Below are 17,923 nucleotides of genomic sequence, written 5' to 3'. Positions count from 1 at the left end.
ACCAGTGCCTATAAAATATCTTTTATACTCATAATTTCTCAGTTTATACAGCCTTTGGAACGAGTACAAGGCTGTCCAGCCGAGACCCACTTGTTAGAGGACTCCTGGTTTTACTTTATATTATTTGCACGTTTTTGGTAAATGATTTGATTTTATTGTGGTTCAGAGGTGTAAACTCGCCGAATTTGGCGAGTTGTTCCACACACATTTAGCAGAACTGCGCATTTTATGGTAATACATCAAAAATTCTCAATATGCGTATATTTCGGTGCACATAATGTTGGTTTCAAGTGATTGTTCCCTTGTGGACCAGCAGATGCTCCAAATTGAGGAGATTTATGCGATTCATTGCATATACTTCCCCGTGAAGATCATCAACCCCGGAAAACTCGATTGGAGCAAATTCCCGGACGATTGCATGTCAGACGCAGAATACAAGAACCTCTCGGTAAAGTCAAAGTTCAGGACAGATATAAAGGTCGGAACAGTCTCCATTAAAGATGTAAAGAAGTTGGAGCTGATCAGGTTCTCCTTTGTAGTTTCGGAAAACTTGGAGTCTGATCTCTACTCTATCATTGAAGTTACATTCCCCAAAGATTACCCTGTGAAACCTCCCCTTCTTACGATCAAAATGACGATTTCACTTCCACCAGAGGAAAGAGAACATCTCGTTAATGAAATAACAGATATAATAAAACGGTCCAGTGGGAATATTTGCATATTTGACATTAGTGTCTGTGTATGCGAAACGATGAATAGGGTAAGTAATGATCATAAAAATCTCTGGCAAGAGATGACGGTTAGACAAGTTCATTCTGATGACTCTTCCGATGATGAACAACATGTAAATCGGGTACAACAAGGTGATTCTCCCAGGGAAAATGTATCAGAAAGCATAACAAAAAGCTCAAATGATGGAAGATTAGATTCTGTAAATACTAGTAGCTCAAAACTTTTGGCAGATGTAAAAATCGCACGGATACCGCTTCCAACCTGGTCAGCTCAGTCTCTGATCCAGTCGCCACTTTGGTATGAAAAGAAGAAAGGCACAAGATATGCACAAGTACTGAAAAATGATTCACACGAATACAACAAGTTGCAGTTGGGAACTGGTGATATATCATCTTTTCTTGATATTCCTGTCCTTTCTCTACATGAAAATGCACTTAATATTTCAAATATTGAATCTATCGATATGCTAAGTAATGAAGTATCAAGTTTTAATAGCGTTGAAGAAAACAGTGGAGCTTTTACTGAACAGGATGATTTAACTGAAGAGTTAGACTTGATAGCCTTGTCAAACAAATCAATCATTATTTCGGCAATACAGGGTTATCTAATACAAACAAAACAATTAATTCATGCCGATAGATATAAGCGTGATTTTGTGGAGTCCCTTTCACAAGATCAACCATGTTATCGGCTCTCTGTGGCAAAACATATCTTAGACCAAAATTTGTACTCGATAAAAAGTTATGATTTGCCACATTTTTGTTCGTTTAACTCTCTGGGGAATTTTAGTGATGGCAGGATAATCTTCCATCATTTGAGTTTTAGAAGACGGTTAATTGTTAATGAGCTCATTTCAAAGATTTCCGGACTAGCAAAATTGCAACACAATAGTATTTCTAGATACTATCAATGTTGGTTGGAAAAGGATGTAGAAGTTACAAAAATTGATGAGCTAAATCTGTTGTGTCAGTCTGTATTAGATGGTACATTTGATACCAAATCTCATAAAAAGTATACAAGACAACTTCTCTTAAAAGTCGCCGCACGAATGGATGATACTGATGAAATTACCGACGACTTTTTACTATCTGAAACAATCACGCAGAGAAGGTTATTTATTCAAATGCAGCACTTTGAAGGTCGTACCTTGGAACAAGAGATTCAAAATAACAACCTATACAAGGATGAAAAATTGTTATGGAGTTTTATTCGCCATCTTCTTGATGTGTTGGCATATTTACATCATCATAATGCGTATCACCTCCGCTTATCTCCTGACAATATTATTGTTACCTCCGACAGTTATGGAACTGGTCTAAAAGTATGCGAATTTGGAATTGTTGGTTCGCTTCGACAACTGTACAATTTTGAATATCAGTGCAAATCGCCTAGTTGTGGCTGCAGGATTTCCAGAAACGTGAGAGACTATTTGTACGAATTTCATCCATCTAGTTATGGTCTTGATGCCCCTGCAGGTGATCAAGACTATGATGCTGAACAAGAGGATATGTTTGCATTTGGACTCATAATTTTCAAAATGTGGCATCCTCCAACAGAAGAATCGCAAATGCGTGATATAATACTAAAGGTTGTTTCATCAAGGACATTTCCTCAGTATTTTATACAGTCAACTCCACAAATCATCATAACAACTCTCATTAGGCTTTTTAGCAACGAAAGGAGGCCTACAGCGACTGAACTTTTGAGGGAGACCTTGGTTCCACCTGTCATGGATATTTATCTCTATAAGCAATACTTGAGACGACTACAAAATCCCCTCTCTGAGGAATCCATGGATGCTGTAAAATTTCTATTTAGCAGAGACTGGAAAAGTAACGTGACACGCCTAAAGGGAGATACTGATGTAGAATATCTTGCACACGCCTCGCATGTGGTTGACAGGTTAGAAACATTTATGAGTAATCGTTCTGTTGTTATACGCCCACCGCTGATAATGCAGCCTAGTGTAGACGGTACAGGTGATGATGTGTTATTGGTATTGGATTCTAATAATGCTATACTATATTTGGTACGCAATATATTGCAGTCGCTCTTAAAGGCGTTTCAACTTAATCCTGATGATAAGAGTGGTCTTGGTTTCAAGCAGTTTTCAGCTGGTGATATCTACTTTGGAGACAAATGTGCTTTATCTGCTGCATTTGGCATTACACTAAAACTTGATAATGTCACTAGTACTCTTTTGGATGGGCAAATTAAGCGAAACTTTGACGATACATCAATGTTAATTGCAATGGCTCAAGTTGAGTTGGTTTCTGTGGCTGTTGATTCCCTAAAGTCTCTAGATTTAAGAATTTCCCTGATGATTTCCTTTTCACCACTCATGAGAGATTTTTTGTCCTTGGTACTTGGTGTTGAAGCAGAAATTTCACAGGAAATAATTTCAAAGCTCTGCCACATTTATATAAATGAGTACAATCTGAAAATGCTTTTGGGGAATTATAGCATAGCATGTGAGTCTGATGTTGTAAGGGCTCTGGTAGATTTGTTTTCCAGCAGCTACAATTTACCAGTAACTCTATACAAGTTACATTCCCTTGCAGTTTTATTGGCTAATTTTTCACAAGACAATTCCGCAGAGTGCACGCACCTTTTGAAGGAATTGTCGTTGCTAAAAAATGATTCTTGTTCTGTCAATACCTCCGGTGAAATTTCCACGAAAGGTATCAGTGATGCTTACTCTACAATTCAAGATCAGTATCTAAAGAGGATCAGATATATGTTGGAGCTTTCAAAATTTTTAGAGGTTTTAGGGTATACAAAGTATTGTTTTATGGAGCTTGTATCGGATAATGTTCGTCTGAAAAACTTTTGCGAACACTTTCCCCTCTTTTGTTGTTATATGGATGATTACCCAAATAAATACGCAGTTGCTGTTGGGGGATGCTACGATTCTAGCTTATATGTTTCGGAGGGATCCACAAATATATTGCATTTTGGAATAGAGTACATTATTGAGGAACTTGTGGCGACATCAAAGCGAGGCAAGAGATTAGAGGGGTACGCAATAGCTCCGACCAAGAGTAACGTTGTAGACGTTATAATAACATCGCAAACGGTTCGGCTTTTGCCTGCCGCAGTTTCAATTGCAAATAAACTAATCGACGCTGGTTTGTCTTGTGAATGCAGGGCTATTCCTTTGGTGCTTACAAATCACTTTAACGAGCGCCTTCAAATGATAAATGGAGTGAAGGCTAGAGTCCACTTGCAAAAATCTTCCAATGTTGTTTCTACGCCACTTTTATCCCATGCCACGGCCACAGACGCTATAGATGAACCAATGGAAAATTTAACGCCAGGAGAGCATAAATCCTCTAGTGACTTGAGGATTGAAGAAGCAGAGAGTGTGAGCAAGATTAATCTGGCTGAATTTAGTGAAGGGGAAGACGGTGATAGAAGTGCAATGAACATAATATATCACGTTGAACCTGTCAATGGTTCATTCTCTCAAGCTAAAAAGATGGAGAGTGAGACTTCTCTGGTCCACTTTTTGATTGGACAATTGCTCTAGCTGGATTCTGCATCTTTTCACTGAGCGGTGAATGTGCTCGCTGGACAAATTCGCAATGCACTCCATGAAGAGAAGATGGATATATAGACCACTTATACACGTTGTGGTCCATATAATTGGATTAATCATTCACGTTTATGACACCCTATCGAGTACCATCCATTCCTCCGGCCAGATCCAGACCATCACTTTTTATTCTTTATCCAATGTTTAGCAGCCAACGCCGTTTAGTGATCATGTAGTCTACCTGTGCATCTCTAGAGTAAATGTTTTTGCGTCTTTTACTGGTAATTGAGCTGTTTTGGACAACATGTCACGTTGACGGTGTAAGATATGGAATAAAGTCGCAATTTCGTGAGATTCCAGGGCCAACTTTTGGCAAAATTTTGGAAAGGAGCGTAAAACGTGTGAAATTTGGCCGAACATCGCCGTACAGCAAGTGTCTAGTCGCATTTATCGGCAATGACGCACACACACTCTTGCCACAGCCCGCAAGTTTGCTAAAGAATCGATTTAGACTAGGAATCTCCAAAATTTCGCTGGAAATACGCGCTGGAGTCGGAGGAACGGAAGCTTCACTCTGGGCTCAAGAACTCTCACGGGTAATTTTAACTCGAAAGTTTACGATTTTCAGACTTTTAAAAAGTATTGCATTTCAAAAGGATGCGATGTGAAGGATGAAAAGGTGAGTTAATGTCCGTAGCAAAGCGGAGAATGAGTCCCGAAGAATGAGGGACTATAGCGACTATCCGACTGAAGGGAGGATAGGAATGATGGCGAGTGTACTTTAGTATATGAGCATTGCCTGCCACTATTGAGTCTCTAGAATAAGGATGGATGAGAGAGTATATCACTATGGAATGAACAAGGCGAGTGGAATAGTGATGGAGACTCTATGAGGGATGCGAATAGAGGTGAAATGGCTAGTACACAAAGTATAGGAACTTCTCCATTAGACTCTTTAAGAGGCTCTTTAGGAGATTCATATGGAGTAACTCATTAATTTATATTGACCATTATGCTCACACAAGTTGAGACATTAATGAGTTACTGCTATGGAGGAATTATAGGAGAGTATGAGTAGGATAAAGGGAGACCAGTGGAGGAACTCTTGGGAAATACTACTGAATAAAAATGGAGGATGCCTGGTGGAATAAGATTGGATATAGATCCAAAAAGTTGGAGCAAAATTCCAGAGGAGATAAGATGCGAAGATGATAATTTTCCTGGTACATATGATTCTTACAAGTATTATTCTAAGCCCAATGGAGAAGAGCCTTTTACTCTCTCTGCCATATTGTACGAGGGAAGTCTACTTAAGGGAATCATACCATGCTCTCTTCCCGTAAAAACTATTTTCACATATTTTAACAGTGATAAGACAAATATATTGTTGATACATATTGCTCTTTCTAGTGGAACTAATTGGTACTGCGCGAATCCAGATACTGATGTGAATGTAAAATACAATACTTTTACAAGATTTCTAGTGGATTCTAGTGAGGTACTCGACACCAATGATATAGAGAATATACTCCAAAACGTAGAGACACACAATGGATTTAGCATTGCTCAGTTTGGTAGCAATAACAATGACACAGCAACCAAGCTTGTTGGGGAAAATGACATAATATTTGACCCTACCAAGAAGCCAATAAGTGACTATAATTCTGAAGTTTCTGGGACTAAGGTCACTGTAACACCCGGTAGTTTAATAGGAGGTACATTTAAAAAGGCCGAACATACTGCAAATAGTTGTAGCATCAGAGGTATTAAGCTTAGTGGTGGTCAGTATATGAGGGTCGCAGGAGGATTTCCAAATGATCTCATCACAGGTTTTTATGTATACTACAAAGATAGTGATTATACTACTCCTTTGCTCGTAGAATTGAAGCTAGATGTGCAGGCAATGGATTTTGTTAGTTATGTTCCCACCAGGTACCTCTTATCTAAGAATACCGAAAAGAGCGGTGAAGGCAAAGAATGGGATATTCGTAAGATAGGTTCTTACATAGAAGGGGGAGAAGTTGTACAGGTTCTCCGGAATATCTCCGAAAATAGCAAACTTGATGTTGACAAATTAGAAGATTACCAGGACCTGAAAAAGAAGCTTGGAGATATCAACAAGGGAGTAGTTATAGATTTAACCGCAAATATTACTCAGACATCTGGAAATTCTCCTAAATTCTATAATTCAGATGGAGTACGCATTCCATATAAAACACTGAAATCTAACGCTTATTATGTTGTTAGACAGCCTTATTTTCCGTCATTCATATTAAAAAGCATTAAGACAGAATCAGGTAGTGATATAACTGGGAAAAATCTTCCTCCTCCTGGTACTGAAATGTGGAGATTACAAGTTTACTGCACAGATAGTGGATACAAAAGTCCAGTTCTCATTGAGGTTATATGTAAATATGAGCAATCAGATGGTTGCCCCAAGTATGTCTATTACTATTGCAAAGATGGCAGTCAATGGGTAGGCTATCTTCTCAGTACAACAGTTGGTGAAGATAAAAAGGATATCCCTAATGTAATAAAGCATGTTAAAGAGAATGATGGAAAGATAGATCTTACAAAACTTGAAGAAAGTCTCAAAAGCAAACTTACCAAGTATACACCAGACAAAGAACAAATCTACAGTCAAGGTGGAAATGCTGGACTTTCTGAAGGAACTATAGCTGGTTATACTGCTGCGGGTGTAGGAGCTACTGGATCTGCCATCGGTCTTGGAATATGGAAGGGTCCTGCTCTAATGTCATTTCTAATCACTCGAATGTAAAATACTCTCTCATCTATGCCAATAGGCAGCAGTAAGCAGTGGAGACTCCCCATCTAGACTACTCTCTTGTTGGTGTACTGGAATGCTAGGACTTGTGCAGACTTGTGAGAAAAATCATTCTATTCTGAAAACCCTGTTGACTTCACTAATGGTACTCAGCTCACCATCCTGCCTCTGCAAACATTTCTATTCATTGTCATGGCACTATGGTACCTTATAAATATTCCCGTATCACCTGTCATCATCTTCTTTTACCAGATGTTCATTCACATGTGGGCTCGTAAGAGTGGTCTGGCTAATATAGGGTATCTTGTTGAAAGTCAGATATGGCTTGCTATTCTCAACTCATTTATGGCAACAGTACTGTGGACCACTGGCTACTTTCCTGGGTTGCTTGGAGTGGATGATAAAGAAGATAAAGGAATAACCATTAATCTCTCACACGGGAAAACCACATGTTATAATGATAATAGTAAAGACATTAAAGTCACAGTAGTCTTTGAACCCAAAGGATCTAACTTCTGCAAGCATACCCATACTCCGCAGGAAGGATCACCATTTCCAGTAAAGGAGATAAAAGATACCGGTAGTACTCCGCTAGTCCTCCGCCCATGTATACAAGGGGAGGTCGACGAAGTTAGTGCATACTACGAATATTCTGGTAGTAGTACAGTAAATCCCCTACTGTTAATCTGCGTGAAATCCAGCAACTCTTATGGTTATTACTGCAAGGGAGGTGATGGACACTGGTACAGATACAAGAATGGAAGCACTTATAATGAAATAACACCTACAGGAGGCACTAGTACTGGACTAGGTAAACTACTTGAGAAGCTTAAGGATTCACCACATCAACTTACCAGTACTAACTTCTCTAGTGTTGTTAGCCCTGCTAAGCTCGAGAATCTCCAATCTGATCATCATAATTATGACTATTGGAAGGTTTTATGGGATCCTACTACTAGGAGTCTATCTCCTACTTGTATGCCACTGATTATGCATGGCTTAGCGGTTGGAGCAATGGGTTCAATTTATCCTCATTTGGTTCCCAAGACTTTGGTTTCTGCTAAGCATGGTAGTACGTTTAATGTCCTCAGTATGTTATTGGCAGCAATTGCTCAGATTCTAAATCTTATATTTTTTGAGACCAAGAGTAAGGCTTTTGCCAACAGGCCTTGGGAAGGTAAAGACAAATGGTACCTTGTTTGGCTTCTCTATATACCGTACTTTTCATCATTTCTACTCATCATCTTTAACATCCACTATCCTGACTGGCGCATCTGTTGCTATATCAGGAGTCACACTTGGTTGGCATTTCTTGTTATGCTTTCTGTTACTTTTATCAATGACATTTTCCTGGCAGTGGGAAGGGGTGGTATCATGGACCAGAGGAGTGGTAATAAACGTCTAGGAGGAGATGGTCTGGGTTTGAAGAATGATCATTCTCTATATAACAAGATAGCTCCCTTTATGGCCCTCTCTTACATACCATTCTGGTTGACAACCTCTCCAATGATAAAGAGTTATGCTCATAGTGTTGATCTATCCTTATGTATAATTACCAATACTTCTGGCATATATCTTCTGCACTATGAATTTCGCTCATTTTATCCATTACCATCACTAACTCTAAACACATTTATACAGATTGGTACAACATTAATTTTACATATTTCTGGAAATGATAAAGACTTTATGGAAAATGGGTGAGTTGTTGTTTTCAATTAATCCCTTTTAGATGCACTGGTGTTGAAGAGAGATTCCTTAAAGAGGCTGGAATTCATCAGGTTAAACGTGTGCCACTTTCCGAAAAATCGGTATGAGTATTTTGTTTCCATATCCGTACTTTTAGGGTCGAATGCATTCTTCGACAGCAACAATCGCAGTTTTACCTTCAGACATGACTCTTAGAAACGAGTCAATGTCGTTTGATAACATAATGGAGACTATAGAGATTGATCCAAAAGATATCGAATGGAAGACATGCCGTGCTAGTGGTCCAGGCGGTCAAAATGTGAACAAGGTTTGTGGAGTTTTAGATACTCTGTATATGATTCATTTGAATTGAGGCATTTAATGATGGTTATGAGAATACATTGGTGTGGACATTAATGTAGGACTTATCATTGCTCCTATTACTTGCCTTTGATTCTATGTTTTGCAGAGACTATGCACAGCTAACGCGAATTTTCAGGTTGAGACAGCAACGGCATTGTACCATAAACCAACTGGAATCAAGGTTGAAGCCAGTGAAGAAAGGTTTGTTGATGTTTAAATATGTGATGGGATGAGCGACTATGAGCGTAGCGAATAGAGAAGTCTGTTTATTCCTTGTAATGTGAATGAGTGCCCTACTCATCGGTAGTTTGTTCCCATCGTGAGATGGCAGGAATGGAGTCCATAAGGAATCTTTAGAGTGTCCATAATGACAGTCTTCCATACGGCTACACGGTGAGCTAGTTGTGAGGGAGGATGAATATATGGATGAGGAGTATATAGGAGGCTACTCATGGATCTCAGAGTTTTGAATGAACGTACTCTCTAATCATGGAGGATTGGGTTGTTCCAAAGGGAAACAGAGTGTTATTGGATGAGATCAGACTGAGAAGAGATTGTAATATCCATGTCTAAAGACTTTCTCTGATAACTCTAGTAACTATGGCTAGTGAAGGAGTGATTATTGATTTCTCACAAAATAAAAATGCAAATGGAGGTCTTACTACAACTTATTATGATTCTACCGGAAGTAGTAAGACCATTACTATTACAAGATCTGAAGAACCTCTTGGATCTAACTTCTACAAGTACACTCATTCTGAAGCAAATGGACAACCATTCTTACTAAAGGCAATCCAAGGTGATGATGGCAAGCATACTAGCGGGATTCCTATGAACAATAGCGTCTCATCTGTTTCTGCTTATTACTGGAAGTATGATAATGGTGATAGTGGTCTACCTACAAAGGCTCTTATGGTTAAAGTAGTAGAAACTGGAAAGACGACATACTATAGAAAGAGTAATAGTGATAAAGATTGGATTGGTCCACTTGGCGCTAACTCTACACCTCCGCTCATCAATGGTGATCTTGAAAGGACACTTGACGACCTAGTTTGTTCGACCTATAATGAAGTTATAGTAGACCTTAGTAAGAGTGTGTCCTTTAGTATATCCACAGGCCATAAAAAGCCATATTGTTGCCGTTGTCATGGTAAAGACAAGGGTGGTAGTGATCAGCAGAAGATCACTGTTGAGCGAAAGAATGTTTCTTGTACACATAAAAACTCTGTTACTATTTGCAAACATTCCATTGACGGTAATTATAAGCTTGCAAATATAAGGTACTACCTCAATGGTCCTCCTGACACTTATACTAATGATCCCAGTAGAAGAAGACGTATAAAGTCCAGAAAGTTACAGTTTCCCATGGATGGTGTAAAGGCTGTTTATGCTTTCTACTGCAATCACAATCCAGTTCTTATTTATGTTAAAGGAGATAGGCAAAACAAGTGGTATCAGAAGCCTGCTAGTAATGGTGCTACAGATGAACACTGGACCGAAGTTGAGCTCAGTGGCATAACACCCAGCAATTTCAGTAAACTTGAATGTGAAAAATATAACAAACTTATTGAGGCACTAGGAAGTGCTGGATGTGGAAGCTTGCCAAAATGTACTGTTCCTCCTCCACTGCCACCACCTCTTCCTGCTCAATCTGGCCAAACTGCTGCTACTCAAGCTCAACCTCTTTCTCCTGCTACTGCTGCTAAGGCTCCTGAAAAACCTGCTGAAGCTCAAACTCAACTTCCTGATTCTGAACCTACTTCTGATTCTCCTCCTCCTAAAGGTGCTAAAGAATCTGCTCCTGGAGAAGGTACTTCTGAACCCCTTCCTCCTGAAAAATCCGCTGTTGTTGCCGTTCCTGCTGCTACTATGACTTTAGGATCAATATCTGGCATATCCTCTGCTACTGTAGTTTCTGGCTCTCTTACTGGATTTGGCTGGTGGATGTTTAAACGTTCTAAAGGAGATCCCTGGGGTATACATGTACATCCCATGGAGAATTATGAACAAACTACCATGTAAGGGTATTATCTATCTGGATTAATAATCTCTCTAGTGACCTAAATGTACGTCATCCAGAGGCTCCTATCCTTCTTCTAGGGACTCCTTGCCGTCGTGCTGACAGTACCAAGTGTACCAGATCCAGAAGCAACTTTAGTAACAATAGAAGACTTGTCAGGAGGAGTATCTTCAGCATTCTCTTTGGGTTTAGGATCAGCAGAAGCAGAGTCTAGTACTCCAACACCATGAGGTTCAAGAGTAGAGATGCATTTTTGGCCGGTTTCTTTGAAGGATTCGCAGGGATTTCCAGGTGGTGACATTCTCCTTGTTTCTTATCTTTGTAGTAGGTTCATTTATGCAAAGTAGGAGAAGCCATGACAAACTACATTAACCTTGGCTCTTTCAACACTCATTTTCTTATGGACTCTTATCCTTCCAGTAACGAGAATCTGGTAAATACACAGGCTCCCATTCTGCTACTCTTGCATTATACAACTCGATGCTTAGCATCTCATAATGGTAACTTATTTTTCTACCAAACACTGAATACACAGGCTCCTCTACTCACTTCGCTCATAGAGTCTTCATTACTCTTCTTTAAGCTCCCGTTGGTCGCTAAACTACCTAGTCTCTGACGTCGGTAGGTCACCTGTTTCGGTCTATAGACCTTCACAGTGAAGAATCTACTAGACGGAAGAGCTCCCAGAGGTCGCCATCCCTCATTCTTCGGGACTCCGTCTAACGACGGCGTTCGCTATTCCATAGCTCACATTACACACCCATTACAGATCGCAAATAAAGAACAAGGACCTTGCGTTGCAGAAGCTAAAGCTGGAGTTGGTCAAGCTGAAGCAGTCGGACAAGTTGTCGGAGGCTCAGAGTAGGCGGAGAGCTCAGGTATCTTCTTCACCACCTCATGGCAGTTTGCAGATCCAGAGGGCTCAGCGTTCAGAGAGGCTAAAGACCTACTTTTTCAACACACATCAGATCATAAACCACAGATGTGGCTGCAAGTACGGCCTTTCCGGCTTTATCCGATGTAAACTAGATGAGGTCGATTGTCCACACTTTTGAGGCTGTGGAATCCTGGCACTTTGTGATGATAATTAACCCTATAATCTTTTTCTCTGCATGTTCTCAGTCTCCATTTTTCATGTCTCGTCCATGAAAAGTCCATCGCAAACGTTGGTGTGTGCCGTTTTGGCGGAATAGGACAATGGGATCGAATTTCGAGGCACTGGCTGGTCATGGCGAGATTAAATATGAAGATGAGCTCGACACATTTGCAGATGACAACCTGTCGCTCAAGAATGCTCTGATCATTCACAACATGACGGTTCTGGCCGATTGCGGCATTACCTTGGACCTGAATGAAGCTATCGGCAAGTTTGGCAATGCGATTTACGAACCAAAGGATTTCAATTGTCTCAGACTAGATGTCAGAGTGAAAAGGGAGTATGACGCCTATTCACGTTTGTCCAACTCCAAAGGTTTCAAGGACATCGAATCTGTCTCCGTAGTTGAGGCCACCAGGCTCTCAAATCTGCCCACCCGCATGAGGAACGCCCACTTTAACAACATAGAAAGCTGCAGCATCCACAGGGGATGCTATGGCGACCGCGCTCAGACGAGTTCCAAGAATCACTTTGGTAGGTCGTCAATACCCTCCATTCATCCTCGATACAGACGTTTATACATCGCTAAAGGTATCGGTATTCTCGAATGGAAAGCTCTCGGTGACTGGCGCTCGTAGTCTACTCTCTGCATCTGTTGCGCTGGAAAAGGTTTGCAGGGCCATTAGGAGGAGAATAAACACCAGGGCAAAGCTACGAAACATTACATGCACAAACATGCTGGTTGTGTACAACTTTTCTCATCACGTGGTCCTACAACTATTTGAAAAGGCATGCAAAGGTTCAATTTATGACCCGAACAGATTCTCTGGCGTGAGGGTAAAGATACCAATAAAGTCCCTGCCAATCTACTATACACTGCTCCAAGTGTTTAGACTCTGTAGCTTCAAGGGAAAATACACGGAGGAAGAAAACGACCCAGAGGAAGAGGACGAATTTGCGGATTCAGAAACATACACCAGTGACGACGAACCCTCCATTCCAGTCATGCTTCCAACTTTTATTCCAGAACCTAAAATTGGTAAATTAAAGACATTGACAAAATCCGGCATGCAAAGATTCGTGACTGATTCGACAATTTCACAGAAACGAAAGGTTCATCAATCTCATTCATGAATAATCCTTTAGGTCCACAAGAGCGCGATTGAGTTCAATCCGATGCTCGCAAAGAAACAGAAATCGCATAGTACAAAGAGCAAGGTAGCAGCGTCTCCGGTTGTAAGTATTTGGAGCGGAAATGTTGACTTGTTGGAGGGAGGGGAGAATGCCGCTCGTGTAGACAAGGAAGCCCTAAAACACCAAAAGGGCGAAATTGTCACGGCAAATGTCTTTACCTCTGGAAACATCACATTCACCGGAGCAAGGTCCATCGATAGCATTCAGTTTGCTCTCTCATTCATTTACCCATTTCTCTGTCAAGCCAAAGCCAGGGATTTATAACACATTTTTCGTGTCTATATTTTTCAGTATGATATTGTAGGGGTATAGTGTGACTACGGAGTATAAAGGGGTTCTGTGGGTAGTCTCTCTGACGGTGAGCTACTTGTGAGGGAGGATGAATGTATGGATGAGGAGTAGATAGGGGACTACTTATGGATCTTAGAGTCTTTAAACTGTTGAAGGATAAGTAGATAATGAATGTCCGCAAATGTGAACATAAAAAGCAAGTGTCCCATAGGGAACAAAGTAAACGGAACGTGTCATGATGATCCGAGGATTACTGCTAAAAAGGGAACCGTTTCTGGAGCAAGAAGTTATGGATATTGCACTCACAATAAGCCACTAAGTACATTTATAAGAGACTTAAACTATAATAGAAAATCTCTTCAAATAGAAAATGGAGGACCACCTAAACCACTTACTGGAACACACTCTATGATATGGGAGACTGTCACCTACTATCACGAACAGTATGGCAGTAACGGAAATGATATAACAAAACCTCTCCTACTTGGAATAAAATTTAGTTCCTGGGCACAACACGACTGGTATGAAAATACTGGAAATAGTATAAAATGGAAGAAAGTTGACGATCCTACCCATTTCCCTACAGACAACAATATTCCTGTTAGCCCAGAATTTAAGGGAAAACTTGATGGTCTCGCCTGTTCTCTTCATAACCTTCATAAAATTGACATACACAATCAACGTAACTCTTACACGTGTTCTGTCTGTAGTAAAGCGAAGATAGGGTTTAAAATAGACAGGTTTCCACAAGTACCATATGGATATACCGGATTTGAGTATACTTTACAAGACCTTGAAAACAGTATAACTCATCCTGTTGTTTATGGAGGGACGACGATTAGATATTCCGATGATAGAGCTCATTACCAAGACTTTAAAATTTCACATGAAGGGAATTATGAAAGTATAACTGTTTACTACTGGGAGGGTGAAGGTGTACGAGAAAATCCTCTCATAATAGAAGTTAAAACAACTGGCCATGTGACATTTTGGTTCGAGAATACTGGAGATAAGATAACATGGGTTAATATTACAGGAACACCCGGATTTCCCAGTACTAATGTAGACCATACTAATTCCCAGTTCAAGGATAAGCTTGACGTTCTCAGCTGCAAATTAGGGGGTATTGTTGAAATAGATCTCTCCAAACACGCAGATGAGGAATATTGTCATAATGATGGAACACATACTAAAAGAATAAAGGTTGCGCTTAACCCTAACATATTTGGTTTCCCCAATTATCTTACATTTGTTCATACCCAAAAGAGAGGGAATGAGCTCACTATAGGTGGATTTAAAATTGGAGATACTCCACAAACAGGCTTTTCAGGATTACAATCTCCTATTAAAGCTTCTAAGATTACGGTATTCCTACCAACGTGCGATCATAATAACCCCTTCCTTTTCCATATAGAATCTAAAGATGGGAATAATGGAAAGTGGTTTAAGAGAACTGCTGGTGGAAATAATTGGGAGGAACACAGTGGGCTAACAGGCCAGACACCGGAAGGAGCTAATGACTATGTTAAGCAAGCATTCTCAGAGCTTACAAAGGGCTTAACTGTGACACCATGCAAGGCTCCTCCTAGTGTGATCCAGTTGGATATTAATAAGAGACCGGCCGATAGGCATACCGAAACAGTATATCTTTCTGGTGGCATACCTATTCATGTTAAAAAGGCAGCTACTTCTACAAATGGTTTCTTTAAGCTAGTCCACAGCACTGCCAAAACTCCTTTCAAACTAGGGTTAAACGTAGCTCGTGATCAGACAATAAAGAAAACTAAAAGTCCAGGAACACCAATACTGGATGTTCAGGAAGTAGCAGTATATTTTTGGACTTTGAATCACAACTTACCCATACTGCTTGGAGTTACAACTACAGAGGAAAAGTACTATTCATATGGTTCAACTACTGGAAACATAGGTCACGGTAGTTGGATTAACTTCAGTTTCTATGCCAGTAAACCATCCACGTACCTGCTCGATGATCAGAACTGTCAAAGAAACCATGCAGTTCCATTTGACCTCAAGATTCCAACAGATCCATCTATACTATACACCAATACTCAGGCACCTGTCTGTGTACAAACTACAAGAAGGATCACAGAATCTGACTCTCAACTTACACAGGATCCTCCAAATAGCAACTATACCACAAAGGCCTACAATATGAAACCACATACAAAAATTTCTAGAGTAACCCATAAAGGAGACGATACTACTGGTATCAATCTTAAAGATGAAAAGATATCCAAGGTTAGAGTGCATTCTTATCCCGGAGACCTGGACGGCAATGACACACCTCTCATGCTCCAGTTTATGAAGCATGATGGAGATTCAGAATGGTTTGAGAGTACAAACAAAGATGGCACTCAATGGGCACCAGTTACTGGGAATACTGGTGGTTTCTATAGTAGTGAACAACCTACTGAGAACCTTACAAATAAATTGGACAGTATTGCATGCTCCATTGGTATTGGTGTTACCATGAATCTATCTCTGGACAATTCCATGAGACATGTCAATGGAACTAAATACTGTTGTGATAGCTCTAGTGTGGCAGAAATGAAGGTAACAGTAACCGATAAGCCAGATTCTTTAAATGAGATGCCCATTACATGCTACAAACATGAGATTGGTGGCGGAGATAGTCTTGCTGGGATTAAGTACTATGAGAATGGAGACGCTACTAAAAGAAAGAACATAACTGCTGCCGGATTATATTTCCCCATCTCTGGTTCTCTCAGCGTCTATACTTTTTATTGTAAAGATAAGGATCCAGTGCTTATATATATTGAGGGTGGGAAACCTGGTGTTAATAAGTGGTTCAAGAAAAGTGATGATGGCAATAAACCATGGGTTAGGCTCTCCAATGAACTCCCTAATGAGATACCTGACAATTTCAAAGAATGTGACAAAAAGACGAAACTCCTAGAACAACTTGGGAAACTAGGTTGTCCTAATTCATGGCATTGCTCCCAAAACTCTAGTGGTACCACTATGGTTGGTATATCCTACAACAATTCTATCCCACATGACCCTAATAATTCTGCTGTTAGTGGTCAAGGTGGAGCTGGAAGAAATCAGGCTAATGATACAAAAGGCGATACTTGGTCATGGTTTTCGGATATTTTTCAAACAACTTTTGATTCACTACTTAAATCTCAGAAAAATACTAAAAAAACTACTGAAACTCCTGAAAATTCCAAAACACAAACTGCTCCTGATGATCAATCTCACGGATCTACTAGACAACTTGGCTCATCTGAAAAAAGTACTACTGAACAAAATTATGAAGAAGCTAGTGATAAAAGAGGTCCCGGTCAACCTGTTCCTAGAGAATCTGAGTCTGGTACTTCTTCTCTTCCTCCTGAAGCTAAACCTCCTCCGCCAGGTACTGGTCCTGCTGCTCCTGCTGAAGAGGTTGGTAAAGCTGATACTGATATTCAAGAATCTACTGGTGGAGGTTCGGGTGGTAGTCAAACTGATGGAACTACTCCTCCTGAACCTACTATTCCTGGAGCTACTCCTCATGAAGGACGTATTGAAGCTCAAGTTTCCTCTCAACCTTCCGCCCAACTTTCTGATTCTGCTCAAGAAGCTGAACCTCAACTTCCTCAAGCTGTTAGTGGTCTTGAAGTTGTTGGCGGAGCTGTTGGTCTAGGGTCAATCGTCTCTTCTGTTTTTGGTGGAGCTGGTGGTCTTACTGGATTTGGTTGGTGGATCTACAAACGTTCTAAAGGAGATCCTTTGGTACTGGGTACCTATCCAGCGAATTTGTACCTCTGGTTTACATACATTCCAAAACTCCTACCGTTGAAATTGCACCAGAAAAGCGGTCTGTGGAAAAGTTTTCCTAAGTCGTCCATACACCGAAAGAGACCATGAATCCATCTTCCGAGTACTAGATGGCCTCCATGCACGAGCTGTGACTGCTATCCTTTTCATCCTCTCCAGAGTTATTCCCCCGTCAAGCGTCACCCTCAGCGTTTCGTCTACTTGCAGAATTCCCGAGGGTCCATACTAGACAGCCATAATGTTACTCATATAGACATTACCATTCTAAAATCTGCAAAATTTGCCAGATGTGTGCGGTTTTTGGTCCAAAATATGCTCTGTAGGTTGCGACTATGGGCATTCTCATCTCCACCTCTTCGACAAAGTCCATTTTGTCCATATCAAGAGCATCATCCTCCATCTTTTAATTTATGGGCA

At 40.4% G+C, this 17,923-nt stretch overlaps 6 protein-coding genes across 6 annotated transcripts; all 6 read left to right on the top strand.

The window, feature by feature from the left end:
* Positions 1 to 277: 277 nt before the first annotated feature.
* BEWA_030150 (hypothetical protein) lies at positions 278 to 4,261 on the top strand (the record flags this gene model as incomplete). Its single annotated transcript, XM_004829772.1, has 1 exon — positions 278 to 4,261. The coding sequence occupies one exon, from the start codon at positions 278 to 280 to the stop codon at positions 4,259 to 4,261; it is 3,984 nt and encodes a 1,327-aa protein (XP_004829829.1).
* Positions 4,262 to 4,455: 194 nt separating this feature from the next.
* On the top strand, positions 4,456 to 9,321 carry BEWA_030140 (peptide chain release factor 1, putative; the record flags this gene model as incomplete). The annotated part of the gene is made up of 6 exons (XM_004829771.1): positions 4,456 to 4,863; positions 4,896 to 4,946; positions 8,694 to 8,752; positions 8,785 to 8,863; positions 8,899 to 9,069; positions 9,241 to 9,321. The coding sequence occupies exons 1-6, from the start codon at positions 4,528 to 4,530 to the stop codon at positions 9,319 to 9,321; spliced, it is 777 nt and encodes a 258-aa protein (XP_004829828.1). The 5' UTR covers positions 4,456 to 4,527.
* A 383-nt stretch (positions 9,322 to 9,704) lies between these two features.
* Positions 9,705 to 11,126, top strand: BEWA_030130 (hypothetical protein; the record flags this gene model as incomplete). Its single annotated transcript, XM_004829770.1, has 1 exon — positions 9,705 to 11,126. One exon carries the CDS (start codon positions 9,705 to 9,707, stop codon positions 11,124 to 11,126), a length of 1,422 nt encoding a protein of 473 aa, XP_004829827.1.
* Positions 11,127 to 11,479: 353 nt separating this feature from the next.
* Positions 11,480 to 12,179, top strand: BEWA_030120 (hypothetical protein; the record flags this gene model as incomplete). The annotated part of the gene is made up of 4 exons (XM_004829769.1): positions 11,480 to 11,557; positions 11,660 to 11,712; positions 11,894 to 12,002; positions 12,036 to 12,179. 4 exons carry the CDS (start codon positions 11,480 to 11,482, stop codon positions 12,177 to 12,179), a joined length of 384 nt encoding a protein of 127 aa, XP_004829826.1.
* A 78-nt stretch (positions 12,180 to 12,257) lies between these two features.
* On the top strand, positions 12,258 to 13,678 carry BEWA_030110 (hypothetical protein; the record flags this gene model as incomplete). The annotated part of the gene is made up of 3 exons (XM_004829768.1): positions 12,258 to 12,754; positions 12,792 to 13,333; positions 13,367 to 13,678. The coding sequence occupies exons 1-3, from the start codon at positions 12,322 to 12,324 to the stop codon at positions 13,676 to 13,678; spliced, it is 1,287 nt and encodes a 428-aa protein (XP_004829825.1). The 5' UTR covers positions 12,258 to 12,321.
* A 198-nt stretch (positions 13,679 to 13,876) lies between these two features.
* Positions 13,877 to 17,596, top strand: BEWA_030100 (hypothetical protein; the record flags this gene model as incomplete). Its single annotated transcript, XM_004829767.1, has 1 exon — positions 13,877 to 17,596. One exon carries the CDS (start codon positions 13,877 to 13,879, stop codon positions 17,594 to 17,596), a length of 3,720 nt encoding a protein of 1,239 aa, XP_004829824.1.
* Between the last annotated feature and the right edge of the window lie 327 nt (positions 17,597 to 17,923).

The sequence above is a fragment of the Theileria equi genome, chromosome 1, assembly GCF_000342415.1.
Source record: "Theileria equi strain WA chromosome 1, complete sequence".
NCBI classification, from domain to species: Eukaryota; Apicomplexa; class Aconoidasida; order Piroplasmida; family Theileriidae; genus Theileria; species Theileria equi.
Note: the sequence above shows the minus strand (reverse complement) of the source record. Positions and strands in the feature narration are given on the sequence as shown.